The following is a 22,531-nucleotide window of genomic DNA, read 5'->3' as shown; positions in this document are numbered from 1 at the left end:
TGTTAGACTTACGTAATGCCATTTCATGGAACAACTTTTATAACTGACCATGCAGGGGATCTGATTATAAATGGTGTTATTTCTGCTGAGATGCTGGTCTGCTGTTCTGGGTTGGTGGTCTTAACTTAGCTTGGTTCTCTTGAGTGGCTGGTCTGGATGGAGCCTGTTGGCTGTGGTGACTTCCTGGTCTAGACTGGGTTTGGTTTTCATGAAGGTTTACTGGGTTAGACTGAGCTTGCTGGCTTGTTGGTCTAGACTGGTCTTGGCTCTGCTGTGATTTGGGCCTATCTGGTTCATTTCGGTCTGGGTCACTCACTGGCAATTTTGACTATTCTGCAGGCTGGTCCACATTTATATTTTCCTATAAGCATATTGTTTAGTCAGAATTATTAAAAGAAATGTAATCGAACACCATTGCATCATAAGTAGGAGATATTAAATTCCCACCACATTGTTAATGGTTCTGTTTGCCAGGGGCCTCATGAGACTGGTTTGTGGCAAATTTAATTCTTGAGGCGATCCTGGCCCTCTAGTGAACAGGCAGTGGGGTTTATGGAAGCAGGAGGGATATACTGAGGTAAATCCCATGTGCCTTGGAATGCCGGTCATGCACTTCCACTCTAATAATGAAATCATTTATAAATAGTAAAATGAAACTGCTGCAAAACCTTTTAAGCATGGTAATTACATTTAAATATCATGCAAGTCATGCAAATCATCAAAACAAACCTTTGTTCTCACACCAGGTAGAAGGTGGCCACGGTCTGTGGCAATAAATGTAGTGTGGCCTTCTGCTGCTGATGGTCTCTTGAGGAACAAAAAGTAAATAGACCAAACACAAGTACAGTATTTATAATATGAGCTAGGCAATTATTCTCTCCAGTCTCCACCCAGAGAGCAATTTGTATAACTGCATCATTTAAATGAAAAAGAACTCGAAGCCAGCCAATAATTAATTTCTCCTTTCGTTTCCTCTTCTTCTTTTTTTTTTTTTTTTTTTTTTAAGTAAACACATTTATATTGTTTGCACATTCCGTTGTGCTCTGATTTACTGACGAGCATGCTTCTGCATTTGCAAGTTTAATGCATGGTTCACTGTTTGTGTAATGGAAATGCTCAGTAACAGTAAAGTGTACACTAACACTACAGTTCAAAAGTTTGGTTGTAAGAAAGAAATGTTACTTCTTTGAAATGTTTTGGGATGGTCCAATTCTGGAGCTTTTGCGAGTTAAAGGCACTTTCATACTGCAGAAAACACCAAAAATGTATTTAATACGTCAAGGTTATTCAATTATACAATAAAAAATAAATATCATAACAGAATATTTACAATTTCAGCGCCTGGTTTGCAGAGTAACTAGTCGACATCTTTCCGCTCGAATGTGTTGGCAGTGGTCTCCTAGCAACCACTCAAAATTATACTTTCAAATCAGTAATTCACTTTTTCATATTCTTTGACGCTTTAAAATTATAATTTGTCAAAGTGACTATTTTTAAGTGACAACTCATATATTATATGTTATATACAAAAATAATTATTTCTCTTTCCTTCGGCGCTCAGTTGAGTCTTCCCGTACGTGGGGGGCGCTATAGATCATTGAGCTCTACGTTGCACGCTAAACGATCCGCTGAAGGAAAGTCACAAGCTCGCTGCCCAGCGCTGTATTTGGTCAACCGACTTATACAAATGGAGGAGTTAAGTTTGTTGTACAAAAATGCATGCGAACAATAAGTATATATTGAATAACACGCTTTGAAACTGTAACCATTTTGCTGCAAGCCGTAAAATGAGCACACAGGCGTCAACATCTGGATCCGGCAATGAGGCGAGAGGTAACGTTAGAAGAAGTGCTCAAGATGTGGAAGACTCCAAAACACACTTCAGAGTCTGTCGGTTTATCATCGAGGCTGGTATTTGCAGTTTTTCTGAATCTCTGTAAATGTCGAAATTTTAACTTAAGGATGTACTGCAGCTGCTTGTTAGTTCATTCTCGTTATCCAAGGATGAATTGCTGTGCAGTTTGTGATCTCATGTTCATCCCATGTTTTCCGCGTCTGTAGGAGTGAAGTTAGGCATGAGATCTGTGCCCATGGCTACAGCATGTGTGCTGTATCACAGGTTCTTCCAGTCTGCCAGTCTGCAGGTCTATGAGCCTTACCTAGTGGCCATGTCTGCCATCTACCTCGCTGGCAAAGTAGAAGAGCAGCATCTCAGGACAAGAGATATCATCAATGTCTGTTACAGGTATGAGAGAGGATATTAAGAAGTAGCAGTTTATTTCTCAGAGTTCATGTAACGTTATAGTAGGAAATGTCCTCTCTTTTTCTTGGATCCAGGTATTTTCACCCAGAGAGTGAACCGATGGAACTGAATTGGAAGTTTTGGGAGTTGAGGGACAGTATAGTACAATGTGAGCTCCTTATCCTTCGACAGCTTAACTTCCAAGTGTCCTTTGAGCATCCACATAAGGTAATGCATGCAATGATTACTTAGCTTTTAAAATAAGTATTATACACTACCAGTCAGGTTTTTTAACAGTATGATTTTTTATGTTTTTTAAAGAATTCTCTTCTGCTCACCAAACCTGCATTTATTTAATCCAAAGTACAGCAAAAGCAGTAACAATGGGAAATATTTTTACTTTTTAAAATAACTGCTTTCTATTTGAATGTATTTTAAAATGTAATTTATTGGAATTAATACTTTTATATAGCAAGGATGCTTTAAATTGATCAAAAGTGATGATAAAGACATTTATAATGTTACAAAAAAAACGTATTACTGCGTTTGCTGTATTTTGGATCAAATAAATGCAGGTTTGGTGAGCAGAAGAGAATTCCTTAAAACATTAAAAATCTTACTGTTTATAAACGTTTGACTGTCAGTGTATCTGTTGTCCACAGAAAAGAACAGCTGTATAGGTTTTAAACAACAATGGCTGAGTAACTGATAACTAAGAATTATAATTTTTGGGTGAAATATTCCGTTAATGGCTGGTAGTGAACATATTGCATGAACGGTTTGCAAAATGCTTACAGTGCCATGAAATTTTTACCCCTTCCTGTTTTATTTTGTGTTTTTTTTTTTGCATATTTGTCACAGATAAAGTCTGTGTAAAGTCAATTCTGAGAATTGTTTGTAAACACATTATAAATGTTATAAATGCATTGCTGAAACATGTTACAAAGACTGTGAACTATGTAGTAATTACTCGTGGAGTTAGACCGTTAAACAGTTTTTCACCATTTTCGTGATCAGGATTTTTTGGGCGGGGCTAAATCATGACTTGATGACGCAATCGAGTCACCTCGCTCTAGTTATTAGATGTATTCGACTTGAAGCAGCGCTTCAGACTGATCAGTGTGTGACATCAAAGTACAGTGAGAGCTACAGAGAGCAGATGCTCCTGATGCTTTCGAATCGCTCTCGCGGTGCTTTGATGTCATGCACTGATCGTTCTGCAGCGCTGCTTCAAGTCAAACACCCCTAATAACTAGAGCGCATTAGCATTAGTGGTTCACGGCTCAATCGCGAGTTACTGTCATTACCGTTAGTTACTACAACCTAGAGTTTGCTAGCTTTGCCTTCGTCACGTAAATGCATAATACCTGGTTGCGATCATTTACAAAACAGATCGGTCAATATGTCAATATATCGGTCTCCTTATAAGCTGCTTGAGAAAGACAGTTGAAAGAGACGGCAGCTTTTCCGGGAGTGGGTGTGGTTTCAGCACCACCAGCGGACATGCCCTCAGTGTTTGAGAGCAGAGAATACTGCTTATTTTTTCAAGATTTTGATACCTTCTTTTATTTACTTGGCGGTTTTTTTTAGTGTTCAAATTTGGCTGGGTGGTTAATAAAATTTTTCTGTGGTGTGACAAACTCAGAACACACATTTAATATTGGCTTTACACAGACTTTTAAAGATTCAGATCATCAAACTAATTTTAATATTACACAAAGATAACCAGAGTAAATACAAAATGCAGTTTTGAAATGATTTTATTTATTAAGGAAAAAAAGCTGTCCAAACCTGCCTGGCACTACGTGAAAAAGTAATTGCCCCCTAAATCTAATAACCACCCTTTGCAGCAACAACTGCAATCAAGCGTTTGCAATAACTGGCGATGATTCTTTCACATCGCTGTGGATCAGTTTTGGCCCACTCTTCTTTGCAGAATTGTTTTAATTCAGCCACATTGGAGGGTTTTCGAGCATGAATGAACTGTTTAAGCATCTGCTTCAGCATCTCAATCGGATTTAAGTCCGGACTTTCACTTGGCCACTCCAAAACCTTAATTTTGTTTTTCTTGAGCCGTTCAGAGCCGTTCATTCATTCTTGCTGGTGTGTTTGGGATCATTGTCCTGCTGTATAACCCAAGTGCGCTTGAGGTCACAAACTGACGGCTGGACATTCTCATTCAGGATTTTCTGATAGAGTGCAGAACTCATGGTTCCATCAATTATGGCAAGTCATCCAGGTCCTGAAGCTGCAAAGCAGTCCCAGACCATCACACTACCACCACCATGTTTGACTGTTGGTATGATGTTCTTTTTATGAAATGCTGTGTTGTTTTTACACCAGATGTAACGGCATGTAACTTTTGTCTCATTAGTCCACAGAATATTTGCCCAAAAGTCTTGGGGATAATCAATATATTTTTTGGCAAATGTGAGATGAGCCTTTGTGTTTTTTTGGTGAGCAGTGGCTTTTGCCTTGGAACTCACCCATGGATGCTGTTTTGCCCAGTCTCTTTCTTATTGTTGAATCATGAACACTGACCTTAATTGACGCAAGTGAGGCCTGCAGTTCTTTAGATGTTTTTCTTGGATCTTTAGATGTTCTTCTTTTCTTGGAAGAAGGCTCTTGGAGTAATTTTGGTAGGCCAGGCTGGGACTCCTGGGAAGGTTCACCACTTGTGGATAATGTCTCTGACTGTGGTTCGCTGGAGTCCCAAAGCCTTAGAAATGGCTTTATAACCCTTTCCAGACTGATACATCTCAACTATCTTGTTTCTCATCTGTTCTTGAATTTCTTTAGATCGCGACATGATATGTTGCTCTATAAGCATGCTTCACTTTGTCAGACAGGTTTTATTTAAGTGATTTCTTGATACAACAGGTCTGGCAGTAATCCGGCTTGGGTTTGGCTAGTAAAATTTAACTTCTAAATTAAAGAGATTAATCACAGTTCTTTCATGATTTAACAGGAGGGGGCAATTAATTTTTCACGTAGGGCCAGGTAGGTTTGTAAAGCTTTTTTCCCTTAATAAATTAAATCATCATTTAAAAAATGCATTTTGTATTTACTTAATTTGTGTAATATTAAAATTAGTTTGATCTGAATCTTTTAAGTGTGTCAAATATGCAAAAAAAAAAAAAACAGGAAGGGGGCAAAACAATATAATAGAACATTATTTAAAAATATTGCTCTTCTGCAAACAATTTACAGTAAAATAACTACTTTAGTGAATTTAAATACTTTTAAATTTAAATTTTGAATTTAAATTGTTGTATATACTTACATACCCAAAACTAATAAAATGACTAAAGCACAGCAAAATGACTACAACTTTAAATGAAAACTGAAGTATAAAAATAAAAGGGAATGCAAAATATTAATTTTAGTATATTAATATTAATTAAAGTTAAAATTCTTATAGTATGTAAGTGCTGTAATAGTGCTTTAAAGTGACGTCACTGGCAGAGGTTCTTTATGCACAGTGTCAAGACTACATGAATCAATTATTTTAATTCTCGATTGATAACAATTTCATCAATTATATATTGTAAACTTACTCTCATCTTTGTACCTTCTCTAACTAATGCTGTTCGAAGTTTAATTGCATTCTGCTCCATCTAACAAACTTCATTTTGCTGTGTCCCAGTACGTGCTGCACTACCTGCTCTCTGTGAGGAGTCTTTTGAATCGCCATGCCTGGTCTCGAACCCCCATCGCAGAGACGGCCCTGGCTGTATTAAAAGACAGTTACCATGGCTCTGTTTGTGTCCGCCATAAGCCTCAACACCTTGCCCTCACCTCCCTCTATCTTGCTCTCCAGACATATGGAGTGCAGCTCCCCAGAGGAGAACTGGAGTGGTGGCAGGTAGGAGTTTTTTTTTTTAACAGTTTCCTGTAGAGAAAAACATAAAATGTCCAGGCAGCATTTGGGTCATGCTGTGTTTGCATTGAGTCACCAAGACTGAACGTTGACTAGTTTGAGTCTCACCGGTGCCAGAGCCGGATCAGGCATCAATAGAGCCATGACTGCAGTAACCTTTAGAGTGCGGGAAGTAGTTCCCATGGCAATAAGGGCACCTAATGGCTGCTGCCTGGTCTGAGCGAAATAACATCGTCTTTCACACAAGTTCTGTTCCCTTGGTGACATCTTAAAGTAAAATTTAAAAAGAATCAAACCATTTTATACATTTCAAAGTCTCTTAAAACCACTTGCTTGGCTTCAGTTTCCTATAATTCTGTCAAGTGCCATCACTAGAATTCAATAGACTTAGTCTTCCATTTTCTGACATATTTAGCCTTAAGACTGATTAATTTTTCTAGTCATTTGTTGAAGCTTTTTTAGGCAAGAAGAGAACATCTAACTCACATGTAAAGGGACCAACCTCAGTTTTGTTTTCTTTTATGTGGTTTTTAGAGCGGGTGAATCTGACATTTGGCAAAATAATGGTGTGGAAAATCTATTCAAATAATTTTTAGGCAGTATCTGCAATTGGTTGTACATCATAAAAAAGAGAGTAATTTTCTTGTTTTGTCTAGACTTTGTTTCCAAATGGGGTGCTAAAAACCTGTGTGCAATATTAAGATAATCAATATATTAATAGTCAGGGTATTTTTATCCATGGCACACAGGCATTTCTTTGTTATATTTGTTAAAGCTATGTTTTCCATTTTATATTTCTAAAAAAGTACTTTATAAGAAGCTTAAACTTGTTAAATAATTGAGATATAAAAGGCTGTTTTCTGCAGTTGTGTTCCACAGTATTTAACGTTTGGTGTTATTTGATACATGTAGAGATATGGAGTGATTCCAGAATATTGGCCAATATATTGGTTACAACTTATGAATGCTAAAATATATAAATACAAAATACGGTAGTGGCCAAAAGTGATGTCTGGCCTAGGAAAATTGACATCTTCGTCTTTATCAAACATTTTATTTTGTGTAATAACTAATGTACATGGTCATTTGTTTAATTTGTAATAATAACACAATATAACATGACACATTGTGTCATACAATTGCTTATTGTATCAATGTATGCTTTATTTCCTGACAGCTTTTTGTTTTCCAATGCATTTTTGTAAAATAAAACCTATATTTCATGATAAGCTGTAGTTTGCTTTCCAAATGATTTTATCAGTTCAGTATCTTAACCAAGTTAGTTTATTTATTTTCTGCTTCACAATATATTTTGATCTTGTAGGGTCATTGAGGGCAAATATTGTGAAATATCCTCTCCAGACATTACTATTGGCCATTACTGTATAATTAATTATTGGTTATTATTAAATATAATAATCAGCACACTAACAATTTCCATATCCTATGGGCATGCCATCTTAGGCAAAATTTAGGCTTTTGGGACTTTCATGAAATAACAAATATTTATAAATCTAGTTCAATGAATATACCATTTTTCCTCATCTTTCTTTGCCTTTGTTGGATTTCCTGTTTACAGTGATTTTTAAATGGATATTTCAGGTGAAAATGTAGCCACAGCAAGTCCTCTCTGAGAGGAAATTGAAATAGGAAGCAGTTGTTTTCTCTAGACTGCGAAAAGTGCACATCTACAAGAGACTAGATTCTATTATTAGTTGCCTCAGAACTAATATTTAGTTGTCATCTCCGATATAGCGTGCAATGGACGGACTCTGAGGTCTTCATTGATGTTTTTCTTGTTTCCCTGCAGGTTGTTTGTGCAGACATCACCAAGGCTGAGATTGAGACCATCATGAGTGAATTACTGCAGCTCTATGACATGGAGGCCAAATGTACCTGAGAGACAAAGAATGAAGCGGGTACTAAAACATTGACGCAGAAACCAACACCTTCAGCCATATCTGTATCTGACGATCATCTTCACACATGCATTGAACCCTCTTTCTCCTGATGTTGTAATAGTGTATTTAATCACTCTTAGGACATTACAACTGTGGCTATTTGGTTGCATAACTTTAACCAAATTTATTATATGGTTAAATTTGTTAACATTTGGTGTCATGCACTAACGATTTTATTGCATTTATTCATATTGATTAATGTTAATTTCTACATCAACTAACATATTTTTAATGTATAATAGAATATTATATAATGGTATATTGAACAAACATTAACAACAACATTTAACCTAGAGTAATTAATGCTGTAAAAATCAATTGTTTTTTGTTAGTTCATGATACATAATGCATTAAGAAAAAACTTACTATAAAAAGTTAGTTATTTTACAGTTCGCCCTATTGTTTATTCATCCATTGATGCAGATGGATGGATTTCCTTTGCAGTAAGCAGTTTTATGCATTATATTTTGGAAAAATATCTGAACATTCCTGCTTCTCTCTCCCTCTCCTTGCCTTACGTACACACAAACACACACACACACACATCTCTCTGCAGGCAGGCCCTAATGCTGGGCATCATGAATTATGGAGAGGGTACATGTGCAGCCGGATTCTCTTCCATCAATAAAACATCAGCATGGCCCTCACTATGGGATAGAGTGCTGGGAATAGGAAGGATGTGATTGATTGTGACTCTAACCTTACGCTCTTTGCCATCTCGCTTGGTTCTCTACTTTCAATCTGAGTCCCCCATTCCAAGATTTTGTCCTGTGTAAAAGCAAGCCTCTTTGTTGCATTCTTTGCTCTGTGCTTTTCTCTCATGGTGCTCATCTCAGTCTTTAATCTCTTTCTCTTTCCTGTCCTTTCTCCTCACTGCCTCACATTACAGATCACTCCAAGCATAATTCTGGAGCTTTTTTAATACACTGTCAAAACTAATTTGCAAAAAAAAACAAAAACCTATTGGAAATAAAAACTAAAGATTTAGAAATGTAGGTTCTTAAAGGAACATTTCACCCCAAAATGAAAATTGTCATAATTTACTTACCCTCATGTCGTTGTAAACCATTTATGACTTGCTGCTTATGTGGAATATGAAATTTATTTTTAAAGAAGAGGTTTTTTTTATTTTATCCATTTAGTGAATGTCAAAATGAGTCCAGTTTTATTTGTATTACCCACTATTTTGGTAACACATTTATTATATGGTTAAATGCATTAACATTATCTAATGCATTCAGCAAAAGGCGCTAACAATTTTTGTAATCTACGTTAATTTTTATTTTCTACATATACTTTTTTAATATTTCACTTAAAAATAAAAATCTGCTTTGTTGTTGTCCACACAATAAAAGTCAATTTACTCCAATGTTGTTTTGAACCCCATTGGCTTTCTTTGTATGGACAAAAACAGTACTTCACAATATCTGCTTTTGTGTTTAGCTGAAGAAATTGAGTCATACAGGTTTAGCAACATGAGGGGTGAATAAATGATGACAATTCTTATTTTTTGGTGAATGAGCCATTCAACCTGCAAATCACTGCATCCTTGAGCCAGAACAATAGTTTTGCGTCATGCCTCAAATTGTTCAGTTTCTTCAGTACACCATCCAACCTGCAAACAACCCATTCCCCCTTAGAATATTCCCTGACTTGCTCCCATTTTGGAAGTACTACAATCTCTCTTTCAGACCAAAGATGCAGTGTTTTTCTCTTCTTGACATCAGAACTCCTGCCAGAGTTGGGAGTGCAGCCAAATCAATCAACTCTCAGAGAGGCAAACTATTGATGTTCAATTCAGAGAGTGCTTAAGAAAAGCTAAATGAAAGTGTTGTAATATATCTCTCTGTATTTACAGCATAATGAGAAACAGAAAGAAATGCAAAGGGATTAGAAATGAGTAGTTACAGGTAAAAAATTGCAGTAGAAATGGTATGATTAGCCAAGGGACCATTAAAGAGAGAGTTCACCCAAAAATGAAAATTTGTCATCAATTACTTGGCCATATTATACCCATATTATCTCAAACTTGTATGACTGACTTTCGCCCGTGGAAAAGAAGATATTTTAAAAGTGATTCAATGTTGTTTTTGTCCATTCAGTGAAGGTCAGTGGGGTCTAGTTTTTGTTTGGAACAACTTGAGGGTGAGTAAATGGCAATTTTGATCTCTTTAATACTTGTCTTGAATTGTTTTCTGCCCAACCACTGCTGAAATAGCTGTGAAATGGTGAATGGTTCAAATCTAATCGCCATCCCAGAATAGAGAGCCTTTAGATGCAGCAACATTCAGGTTGAATCCTGGAGATGTTGGCTGGAGTTCACAGACATGGAACGGTTTCACTTGGGTAGCTTTTGGATGGAGTTCCTCAGTAAAGCGGCGAGATGTAACACGCGATTGGGCGCATTCCGTTTTGACTGACAGCGAGACTTCATCTGTTGGGTTGGGCTCCAAGGCTGGGATGCACTACCTGCAGGGCTAATGCACGGCAGCTCCCAGAGGGACAGCCATCTCCTAAACCCTCACCTCTGAATTATAGATACAACTCCTCATCTGAAACTTTCCCGGACGTGCCTCACAAATATTTCAGTGTGAGCAGTCTCGTGTACACAAGTAGGGAAGAAAAATGTGGTGTTGAAGAGTTTGCCATTGGAAGCATGCAAAATCAGCCAATGCATTTATTTTATTCTCATGTCAATTGCAAGGACAGTGAATCATGGATTGTCGGTTTAGACATGTCAGACTTCGTCTAGGGAGTATATAGTTGACAACTAGGTGCAACCTACCAAAAACTGTTATTGAATTCTTGGTATTTCCCTCTGTGCCATAACGTGAACATCTGCTGAAGAGCATTTAGTGTCTGTGTGTATGTGTGTTTGCATATGAAGGCTTCAGGAGAGGCCCACTTGAGCACTCGTCAGCACATAAAAGCTTTTTCTCAATGGTCTGATAGGCCTCCTGCATTAGGGCTATTAGATTTGAGCCCTGTATGCTTGGAGACAGAAGATTACACCTGCGTGGGTGTGATGGGCTGTCTGAATTTATGAATTGAAAACAAATCTATCTATCATTCTATCTTTCTATGCAATAAAAGAAAAATATATATGGAAAAATTCACACACATATTGTACTAATTAAACATTGCCCCCCCGGTTTCACAGACAAGGTTTAAGCATAGTCCCAGATTAAAATGTAGTTCTAAACCATTTCAACTGAAAGAACGTTGCACTGGCTGATCTTAAAATATATCAGTGCCTTTGTTTTGTCTCAAGATGCACACTAATAATGTTTTTTGTTTCTAAAACATGTTTATAAAAATGACTTAAATGTCCTAATTGAACTATGGCCTAATCCTGGTTTAGTCTCAGCCCTGTCTGTGAAACCAGGCCTTAAATTTATAAATGTATAAACAATATATAGTTTGGTTATCAGTGTTGGGGGTAACGCATTACAAGTAACGCGAGTTACGTAATAATATTACTTTTTTCAAGTAACTAGTAAAGTAACGCATTACTTTTTAATTTACAAGAAAATATCTGAGTTACTTTTTCAAAAAAGTAACGCCAGTTACTTTTGTCCCATTTATTGACTGCCAGTGCGCTGTGTGAACATGCTGTTACTATAGATCTAAATGTGAATGTGCATGAATTCATCCCACTCGCAAAAACAGATTTAGTATTCATCAAAATGAATTAAAACAGTGAAATGCAAACTCAGAATATGACGCAAACTGCAATAATTAAATATGTTAACACAAATGTATCTAATCCCATTTTATTAACCAATGTCTTTGCTGCTGACCTTTGATGATCCAGTTCCAGTTATTGCCGAAGAGTGTTAAATCTTCTTATCCTATCCTGAGTTTTACTTTACAGACGTGAATTTACTTTTCCTTCACAATATACAGGGCTTTTACATTTGTATTAATGTAATTTCTTGTATTAAAAACAATCAAGCCCTGCTCATATTTAAAAAGTAACGCAAAAGTAACGTAACGCATTACTTTCCATAAAAAGTAGCTAAGTAACGTGATTAGTTACTTTTTTAGGGAGTAACGCAATATTGTAATGCATTACTTTTAAAAGTAACTTTCCCCAACACTGTTGGTTATATCTAACTATAGGGTATATATTATATATAACCAGTACCTCCGGGGCACCACAATCCAAGTTGCCCAAAAAACACTTAAATTCTATATTAGTATTACAATTAACATATACATAAATAAAAATCTAAACATTAACATATATATATATATATATATATATATATATATATATATATATATATATATATATATATTAGTTCTAAAAAATGCGTTCTACAGTGAACGCAGACGCAGTAGGCAGTAGGCCAATCAATCACATGTGAAGCAGCATTCCTGCATCCACGCTCGCGCCTCATGTTTGCGCTGAAAGCCAATGATCATAATTGATGGACAGCTAACGTTAGACCGTGAAAAGACATCAGCAATCCGGCGCTGAGAAAAGAACAAGAAAAAAAGCTCAAAGTTCATAATTCTGAAACGCTTTTGGCTTTTGACATTAATAACCAACGCATATAATATTCTCTCTGACTTTCCATGTTCCCTTATGAAAACTAGCCATGGCTTTACTACGAATAAAACCACAAATCATGGTTCTTGTACCCATGGATGGTAACCACAAATTAACCATGGTTTTGTTACTTCAAATAATAGTTTACAAAGAAGTATTAAGATAATTTTTTTTTTTTTTGGATACAAAAACAGACCTAAGCCAGAAATAGCCTTTAAAATGCATTATATAAAAACAATGAGGCAATAATGATTGGTTAATAATTATGGTTTCATTGAAAAACACTGTTAAAATACATAATGTAATAAGCTACAAAATAAACAATTTAGATATTTAAAGAGAGCCAGAGGCCTGGTAATACACTTACAGAACGACCAAGTCCTTTAATACTGACAAAACATTTAGGCTAATTCAAATATCCACTTAATCTTTCATTTTTGGCCACCTTTTTGCGATAGAAATGCTACAGCCTCTATCTTCAAAACGTGGACATCACAACTCTTACAAAAATTAACCATGGTTTTATTGTAGTAAAACTGCTCAATTTTCTTTTGTGTGATTTCTGAATGCTTGAGACTATAAAATCAATCAGACAACTGTATTAATAAAATAATAGCCATAGGTAACTGTCTAGAGCTAAAATTGTAATTTGTAAATAATACAATTTAATTACAATTTATTTATATACGTTTATATTTTATTAAAGTTCTATTTTGACCCCTATAGTGGGTGTTTTTTATTTTTATTTATTTTTTACATCCATAATATTTGGGGGAGGGGGCACAACACTACAATTCTGCTTAGGGCAGCCATTTGGCCAGCAGCGGCCCTGTATACGTGCTTTTATTCATTTTCTTTGTTAATGGACAGGTGTTTCCACTTTACCACTTTGTATTTAAGTTTATGTATTAAGGTAAGTTTATGCACCCTGTTAACTATTCATTTCTAACAGTTTTTTACACAAACAAGTATATTTGTGGAAATACAGTAGAAATAAACACCTTTCAGTTTCTTGACCTTGAGCACTGGTCAACCCTGCTACCATCAACCTTATGTGTTTGCATATGTAATTTTTATATTAATTTACATAATTTAGCTTGAGATGACAAAGTGGTTTCTTAGCACTTCTTAGACATTCGTTGTCTCATAGAATAAATTACTTTGAAAAAAATAGGCTAAATGGCACCTGTGTCGTGAAATGACCCAAAGCACCCTATCCGTCCTGTTCTTGCATTAACTCGGAGGTTTGAACTCGGCGCATGTGGCATGTTGTGTGAGCTGACGTGATCGCACTGTAACGGAGCAGAGTAGGAGGGATTTGAGGGTGGGGATAGAGAGAGAGAGAGAGTCCCCCCTCCTCCTCCTTTCCGTCCTCTCCATCCGCGCGCATAGCAGCCCGCGCGGATGCTGCGTCCACGGTCCTCAGCGCGCAGCTCAGCGAGGGGGCTCTCATCACACACAGCACATAAAATCCAAATACCGCATCACCACGCTTCACCACCTCTTTGATTTACACGTTCAAGAAGAAGCGTAAAAAACAAACAAAATACCTTTGCCTTTTTGATTCACTGGTTGGGACAGTCATCTCAAAACGATGTCTCCCATCTCTATTTTTTTCCTCTCCGGAACCTCCATCTAACCAGGCAACAACTGCACTATTTTAGGATCCATCATCTCCATCCGTAGTAAACGCACTGCTGAACACCTGGGAGATAAAGGACGACATGATAAAAGCTACTGAGTGAATCCAGCCCTCTTGTGATTCTCCAGGATATTCCCCTTTCCCAAAAAACCACGGCAATGTCCTTGGAGCATGGCCTGGTGAGTATCAGATATTTACTCCAATCAGGATGTGTTTGCCATGGTAACAGTTGGCAGTTCTCTCTTTCATACAGTTAAATTGTCCCTGCATATGTTTTTTTTTTAATGCAGAGCTCTTTGCCATGTATAGCTGTTAAGCACGTAGAACTACTGCATTGAAGCCTTAATGATCTATTAGTTGTCTAATTTTTTTCACGTTTTCTCATCTATGAGGTGGTTTGTTGATTCACCATAGCTTGTCCTTTGGATTGTGTTGGACCGTATGACTTCCCAGGATGTTCTTATAATTTCCTGCACAGAAAATGTATCATGTACTCTCATTTTGTTACAAAATCAACAAAACCCTCTCACGTTTAGCTTGTAGACGTGTTGCTTTTGTGTGACATCTCTGTGAGCGTGTGTACCACGCATTGGTACCCACACTGGTCACCTTGCGGAGGGGCATTGCGCCTGTTCCGGATGCGAGTGGCGCACCATCCTCTCACGGGCAGCATCTTCGCGCTATTAATTCAATTAACACCGCGAGCCGCTCACGAGACTCGAAAGAATCGCGTTTTGTTTGTTAACTATTAGAGCTGTCACACTTGTTTTTGCGTGAGGACCGCTCACCCTCTGAAGGTGACCAATAAAGGTCATTTAATTGTGGAAAACAGCGCGATGGGAAACGCACCTGACTGATGGAGCGCGGTGTGGGAACTTCACCGTCTGAGTTGCTCAAGGTGCTCTGCTTTCATTTTCCTTGGCAACCGTGCGGACCTTTTTTTTCTCCTTCCTGCTGCAAGGTGTGCGAGTATGCTGGGTGTGGGACAAGGAGAGGAGGGGTGGTTGTAGTCTCGCATGCCTCAGACAGCTTAGTGACCGTGTATGAGTCCGTAAATCTATACTCGACTCTGATTGGCCATTTACATATGACTGTCAAAGCAGGATCCCAGTTCTGGGGGTTTACATAATTTCAGAGGGATTGAGACTGTTACACTGTGCTGTGTGGAGACGTTTCACACATTTACTAGTCACTACTGGCTGATCAATAAGAACTGTTTTTGTGTTCTTTTTAAACAAATTGATGGTTGTAGAGCAGCAGTTGATTCTCAGGCTATTCAATATACCAGGCTTCTTTGTGTTTGTGTTTGTCTGCTCAGTTTAGGAGGGGGCCAGGCAGTGTTGTAAATTCTGCCGGCCATTGAATTGTAACATCATCAGTTTAACCAACTACAAATGACCTACGGGGTGAAATCAAGCTCCTGACACCATCCTCCTGAGGTGACAACAGACTGTTGTAAGAATATGAAGAATTTACAGGACGTTTTTGGGTAATTTTACGCCTGGCTTATTTGATTGGTAATCATGCTACTAAATGTTCAATGGCAAATTATTCTGCTTTAACATTACACAAGATTTTCTACATGGAAAACTTAATACCTAAATTCCTATACTTAATATTCCTTTGATATAATATCAGTCAGGCATGAATATATATAAAACTTGCGACATCTGTGGCATTTTGCTGTGTGATAAAACTGCACTATTCCAATGTACTTTTCCTGGAATAATAGGCCTATGTAAATATAGGCTAAATAGGCCTATATTTAAGTTTCACAACTCACCCTATCAGTGTGGTATGTCGTTTTAATAGCATTTGTTTATACTTGACATTAATTTACAGTTTAGGGATAAGTATTAGATTTGTACATTAATTTCACACAGACAAATGGGTCAATATATTGTCTAATTTTAATACATAAATCAATGAGTTAAAAAATATTTAAGAAAAATGTATGCCCTTATTTATGAACATTACAATTTCAGTTCATGAATTGGTGTTACCCATTAAAGCTGTTGCTTGACTGTTTTTGATTCCCTCACTGTAAGTAACTTTATAGCTTTTAGCATTGCATTTGTACAAAAACAGCTTGGAAACTTTACAGACAGAGGAAAGAGTTGTTGGTGCTCCAGTTCTCTGTCCAGGTTGCCCCAGTTTGAAGGCTGTTGTTGCAGCAATAAGGAAGTTGACCTAGAAGATGTCTGGACAAAACTGCTGCCACACTCAGTCTTAAATGGATAAAAATGTATGTAAAAATTAATTTATAATTTTAGTTATTTATGCTTTTAATAAATATTATATATTTATTTCCCTTTTAACACCATTCCACCATCTAAGGCTATATTCATGGCGAGAACCAGTCGATCCATACACAAGTCTTTATCTTCACACACGTCCGGGGACAATTTAGAGACTTCAATTAACCTAACGTGCATGTCTTTGGGCTGTGGGAGGAAAATATTATTTAATAAAATATAAATATAATATATATATATATATATATATATATGTTTAGTTTTTTTTTCTTTTTGTCATCTTAACAAAAAAAAAAAACATAGAAAGCCAGGTGTGACATTCAATGAACAAGGATTGAATATCAATATACATATGTTCATTAAGGACATGCATATGACAATGATGCTTTCTGCAGAGCATGTGGATTTGCAGATACGTCTTGACACATGAATGGCAGCGCTGATGCTGGGTTAGATAACATGTGCATAGACCAGGACATGGTGAAAACAAATGACCCATGGGATGGCGGTTCATGGTTAGATTTCATCTCCATGAGATAAAAATGTCTCTAGCCTGTTTGCAACACATAAATATATAAATACATTTTTGTGCATTCGATCAACATCACACAAATGTCTGGGCCATGAGCAGGTATTTCGAATAGAAGCCAAGCAGCTTATGTTACTCCCTACAGGCTCTTACGCCAATGCAGTCCATGTCTCGCTTTGAAAGCCTGAAACCAGTGTAACAAATACAGGCCACTGCAGTGAAGGTGGATGGGAGGAGGTAAAAATGGAAGAGCAAAGAACAGATGGACAAAGAGAATAGATTGAGGATAATGGAGTGCGTGTGGAAAGAGAGAAGGTAATGTTCACTTACAGTAGCATGCACTGAGTGGTTTTGTGCCCACATAAGATGATAAGGGAGACATAATCATAAATAAGGTAATTCAAGCAGGTTTTGTTGTCGGGGAATGCACATAAAAAAGTTCAGAAATCACCAATGAACCTAGCAAGCTAATATCACATCCCAGCAGTTGCAGCTACAGCTCTGTAAGTGTCATGTCAAACAAGTATGTGGATGAATGACATTCACCACTGTTCAGAGTTCATTGTGACTAGGCTTTTTCTCCCAGTGAGCAGCAGCCTTTTCTTAATTATTAGCTTATAGCATATTCCAGAGGGAGTGTGTCTGCTATGTCCCACTCCTTCACTTTGTGGCAAAATCACCTTTTTCTCTCCCTCAGTATGACAGCACCTTCATTACCGCCACTGTGTTTGATCCTGTTAGTAAAGCCCTGTCAGCAGCAGGCCTGCGGGCCTCTGTGCTGTATTTACCCTTGTCAATGAGACACTACATAAACAGGGAGCTCATGGGAAGGAGAGTTTATTTTCTGCTCTTTAAAGAAAAACAAAAGAAAAAACTACTGGCTGACAATTAGATGAGTCCTGTAAAGTGTAGCTGAATTTGTCATTCTGCAGAAATAACTCAAGCGTTGTCTCTCCGATTACATCAAAGCAGCATAGGCCTGGAATGATTTTTCTCTTTTCCTTTTTTATTCCCTCTATATCATTTCTCTTTGTTCCGTTTTAAGAAACTGAACAGAAGGACATTTTTTTCAGATTAAAGAAACTCACTGACAGTAAATTAGTGTCATGGATGTAATTTATTAAAGTGACAGTCCACCAAAAATTGAAAGTTCTGGAAACAGTTAGTTACCCGTAAGACTGCTAAAGAGATATTTAGCAGACTGTCCAATCTGCTCTTTTTCATACAGTAAAACTGGATTTAAAAAAAAAAAAATACTATATAGTAAAGTGAAGCCAAAACATCCCAGTATGGCCACTGTCATCTTAAACAATTATGTAATTTGGAGCCAACTGAATGGGGACAAGACAAGACAGCTTTGATCCTCATTTTGGAAAGGAACAGTTTGCACAACATGCTAAATATCTCCTTTTGTGTTCCCCAGAAGAACAAAGAGTCACAGTGCATAAAAAAAGAAGAAAATTCTGACATCATTTGCTCACCATCATGCCGTTCCAAATATGTAAGGTTTTTATTATAATTCCAAGTTACTCTTTTGCAGTAAAACTGGATGTGGTCCAGAGACAGTTTTGGTCCCCATTCACTTTCACTGTATGGAAAAGAGCATCTTGCACAACATTCTAAATATTTTTTGTGTGTGTTCCACAGAATAACAAAAAGTCACAGCGCACCAAAAAAATAAAATTCTGATATCAGTTACTCACCATCATATTATTCCAAACCTGTAAGATTTTCTTGCATAGAACACAAAAGGAGATATTTAGCAGATTGTGCAAGCTGCAACTGGATAGGGACCAAAACTGTCTCCACTTTCATTGTTTGGAAAAGAGCAACTTATGCAATATGCTAAATATCTCCTTGTGTGACTCATGCGAGTTTGGAACAACATGAGCGTGAGTAAACGATGACAGATTTTTTATTTTTTTGGGGTGAATTTATCGTTTAAGGCATCTCATGTCTGTTCAGATTCAGTTTATTTATACTCTAAAAGCTTCTTTCCTTGAGGCCTATAATCTGCCTCTGTCACAATAGTCTCATACAACTGGTGTTCATATTTGTTTTTATTTGGTAGGTGTTGAGGGAATATGTGTCTTTTTTTCCCATGGAAACTGTCATGCCTTGTTAAACAAGTCATTTCAGCTGACGTCTGAATGTGAGTGGACGGAAGTGCGGCTAAACTACTTCGCTCAGTGGTAGGGGTGTGTGTTCCGATTCTGTCAGTGGCCTGTCTCTGTAATAAGAGTGAAGTGAGCAGCACACTGACTCATCGACCCTTGCTTGCTTTTTATTTATTTATTTATTTTTTGTGCTGCAGACATCTTGATTTTTAATGTTGCCAGTTAACAAAGTAATCTCCTGCATTGTTTCACAGTGCCAGATCACTGGCTCCTGGTGTGATAGACTGGTATGGCCCTTATTTAATGCTTGAATATGGGTTAGAGTTTCTTCTAGCTTTAGGGGGTTGTGTTTGTGTGTGTGTCTACGCCTGTGAGTGGGTGTGAGTGCGAGTATGTCTCTGTTGGTTACTTAGACACATTACATAAGGCGCTGAACAATTTATGTAATGCTGGCCCCTCTGTCTCTTCCTTTTAACTTTAGCAGATTGGGTTGGGTCGCGGTAGTCAGGGCCGGTCTGGGCAAGGCCGACCTGGAAAAGCTCAGTACGCTATCAACAGTGTCTTACCAAATGGCACTAGAGCACACTTGCTGAAAGGTTTGGGAAAACGCGGATCAATATGAATATTCAGCATAATCTCCAGACCATCTGCCTCCTGCACACTGAACATAACTGCATGGTTAAGCAGTCTCTTGGTGAGGGAAATCTGGGGCTGCATAGACCTGCAAGTCAATGTGTCTGATGCTAGCAAGTGGCCCCAAAAGATGCAAATGTGCTGGAGCACATATCTTCCAAAAAAAATATATATATATGACCAGGCCCAGGTAGAATCTGCTGCAATCTGATTTGCTGGCTTTCATGTTCAGAGGCTACCGTATTGATGCAACAATTGCTTTTGATTTGCAAGGGTAGTGGCATTAGAGTTATCGTAGTTAATCATATTTTTCTGATGACCCCTGGTTCTAAACACATAAAAACTGAACTGTGGTTGGTCACATTACACTGTGCTCAGTCTGTGTTTTCCCATCTTAGTAGGCAGTTCTTGGCCAGAATAAGCTGCAATTAAGACGAGACTTTTTGCTATCCTGTTTGGGTACATGAAACTAGCGCATTCTCAGTTTGCTGTATGTTCATATATGATACATTTTTTGGATCATTTGCTTTCAGCTACAAATAAAAGCATAGTATGCTCAGCTCCGTTAACACATTTTACTATGTTTAAATCAATTCCTCTGCCAAAACTAATGCAAAACAGGTGAACAATTCTGGTTCTGTCTGGGTCTGCACGTGACTCCTGATTATCTCTTGATTGTCCAGAACCTTCCTGTTGTGCATATATGCAGTGCACCAGAGAAGAAAAAAGGAGGGGGAAAGGAAGGCTGGGGTTAGTGAGTCAGCATGAGAATGATGACACCCTCTATGTCACTCCTGCACATTACCTCCCCTATCTGCCTACACACATACTCACACAGCACGCTGCATACCCCAGACTCATCACCATATAAGCAGTCTCGCATAGCCAGACTTTGATTAAACGGCATATAGCCTGGTCCACATCACAGCTTCTTCTGCACAAAAACAGATAACTTACACAGGAAGATCGTCTGACTGACATGACCAAAAAAAAAGCAAATGAACTGACCAACCACAAGCTCATTTGCTTTTACAGTGCCATCATTAAATTATATATTCAATTTGTGTGCCTGTGTGTGTGTATATACATACAGTACAGTGTGTGTATGTGGCAAATTTTTCTCCAGACAGACTGCTGAAAAACCCTGACTGACATGTAAACTGACTAACTAATTTCCCCTTTTGTCATTCAGGGCAGGTTTATCTGAGCTAAAGTATACCACAATAATGACTAAAAATGTATTCTCATATAAATATATATATATATATATTATTATTATTATTATTATTATTATTATTATTATTATTATTATTATTATTATTATTATTATATATATATTCTTTTTTTTTTTTTTTTTTTTTTATTATTATTATTAAATACATTTTTGCATTTTTAATTATTAAAAACATTTAAAACATTTTCAATAATTAATATTCCAATATCTGCCCGGTGCCTACACACAACTTTGTTTCCAGATAAACTGTTAAAAAAAAACCTGTGACTTTACTCCTGGATTTTGCATAGAGTCAGCCAATGATATTAGACCTTGCCAGATTGTGAAAGTTCTTTCCAGTTTTGTGTGCTGTATGCATCAAACCCACAGTGAACGGGCTGTGGGTGGTCTGTAGGCGTGCCGTCTGAGGCTGAGACTGTCATCCAAGAGAATATAGGGACATATACAGATGCACGCTGGGAGATGGAAGGAGAAAAAAAGAAAGACGAAGAAAGATGATGATGGCATTAGGGCCAAAATGATAGAGATAGAGAGGAAACTCTGTGCTAGTGTCGAGGTGTTTGTTTGTGAGCAAGTGTGAATAAGAACCAAGTATATAGGTGTGTGTGTCGGGGTATAGCGAGGCCGAAGGAGCTTTGTGGGAGTCAGAGGCATCTGTAGGTTTCCATGGCAACTATGGGCCAATGCAGTGGTCTGGATCGCTAGAGATACAGTATATGTTATATGCATCACCATCTGTGAGAGCACACATTCCTCATACTTTATATCTGTCGTGTTGCGCTCGAAATGGACTGACCTGTCCGTTTAGCATAATTAATATCACCAAGACCTGTCTAATACCTCATTAATGAGAGTAAGGAAAGTGTGTGACTCAATTAAAACACTAAAGACCTTTGAATTAAAGTGAAAATGTGCTGATACGTTTGAAAGCATTAGCTTGGAGCGGTCTGACTGCATGCGCGCTCTGTCTCTTAAGGAATGCCCACTGTTCTCTGAGTTGCTGCCCACACGAGCACTTTGAAGACTGTAATGTGTTATTCTGTCTGTGTGTCTCTGCAGGCTTCCTCACCAATCCAATCGTCCTGCACCCTTTGAATCCTAACGCATCAGATCTACACAATATCCCACTCAGTTTTGCGCCCCCTCTTCGCTCTCGTTCTCTGTGTCCTGATGGATTGGAAGCGGCCTGATCCCTCGTTCTGTTGACCCTCGGGGCGAGGGGGTTGAGTGGAGAGGACAGGATTTCTCCATATACGCTAGAAGTGTCCGGCTGTTGTTGTCCCAATTTCCTCCTCTGATGGAGAGTTAGAAGAAAGGGGGGAACTACTTGGGGAGGGCGAGGAGTGGAGGAGCAAATTCAAAACCAAAAAACTTGCGCCAAGAATCGTCACTAATACTGACCTCGTGTTGCTGAAACCTCCTGGACAAGAAGTAGTCATTTAGATCAAATATCGTGGACCCAACACCCAACACAAGACTCAAG

General features: G+C 37.8%; 1 protein-coding gene and 1 pseudogene across 3 annotated transcripts; one reads left to right on the top strand and one right to left on the bottom strand.

Moving 5' to 3' along the window:
• Positions 1 to 76: 76 nt before the first annotated feature.
• Positions 77 to 1,368, bottom strand: LOC306860078 (protein Flattop-like; annotated as a pseudogene). Its single transcript has 5 exons — positions 1,342 to 1,368; positions 1,183 to 1,245; positions 730 to 807; positions 448 to 620; positions 77 to 361 (listed from the first exon to the last, which is right to left on the bottom strand). The product of its transcript is annotated as a protein Flattop-like (transcript).
• Positions 1,369 to 1,599: 231 nt separating this feature from the next.
• On the top strand, positions 1,600 to 10,055 carry LOC306859660 (cyclin-Q-like). 2 transcript variants are annotated; one of them, XM_079400808.1, is made up of 6 exons: positions 1,623 to 1,911; positions 2,062 to 2,245; positions 2,338 to 2,470; positions 5,889 to 6,107; positions 7,933 to 8,041; positions 8,640 to 10,055. In XM_079400808.1, exons 1-5 carry the CDS (start codon positions 1,788 to 1,790, stop codon positions 8,020 to 8,022), a joined length of 750 nt encoding a protein of 249 aa, XP_079256934.1. In that variant the 5' UTR covers positions 1,623 to 1,787; the 3' UTR covers positions 8,023 to 8,041; positions 8,640 to 10,055. The 2 variants fall into 2 exon arrangements, with proteins under 2 accessions (XP_079256933.1, XP_079256934.1); XM_079400807.1 differs by having other exon boundaries at positions 1,600 to 1,911; positions 7,933 to 10,055.
• The last annotated feature ends 12,476 nt before the right edge of the window (positions 10,056 to 22,531 follow it).

The sequence above is a fragment of the Barbus barbus genome, assembly GCF_936440315.1.
Source record: "Barbus barbus genome assembly, chromosome: 40".
Taxonomy (NCBI): Eukaryota; Metazoa; Chordata; class Actinopteri; order Cypriniformes; family Cyprinidae; genus Barbus; species Barbus barbus.
The sequence above is the reverse complement of the archived record's forward strand: the minus strand, read 5'-3'. Positions and strand labels throughout refer to the sequence as shown.

Excerpts from the sequence above, each read along its gene's own strand:
- LOC306859660 (XM_079400807.1), top strand. The coding sequence starts at position 1,788 with ATGAGCACACAGGCGTCAACATCTGGATCCGGCAATGAGGCGAGAGGT. Across the intron at positions 2,246-2,337 it reads ATCATCAATGTCTGTTACAG|GTATTTTCACCCAGAGAGTG; the intron begins GTATGAGAGAGG and ends TCTTGGATCCAG. Across the intron at positions 6,108-7,932 it reads GAGAACTGGAGTGGTGGCAG|GTTGTTTGTGCAGACATCAC; the intron begins GTAGGAGTTTTT and ends GTTTCCCTGCAG.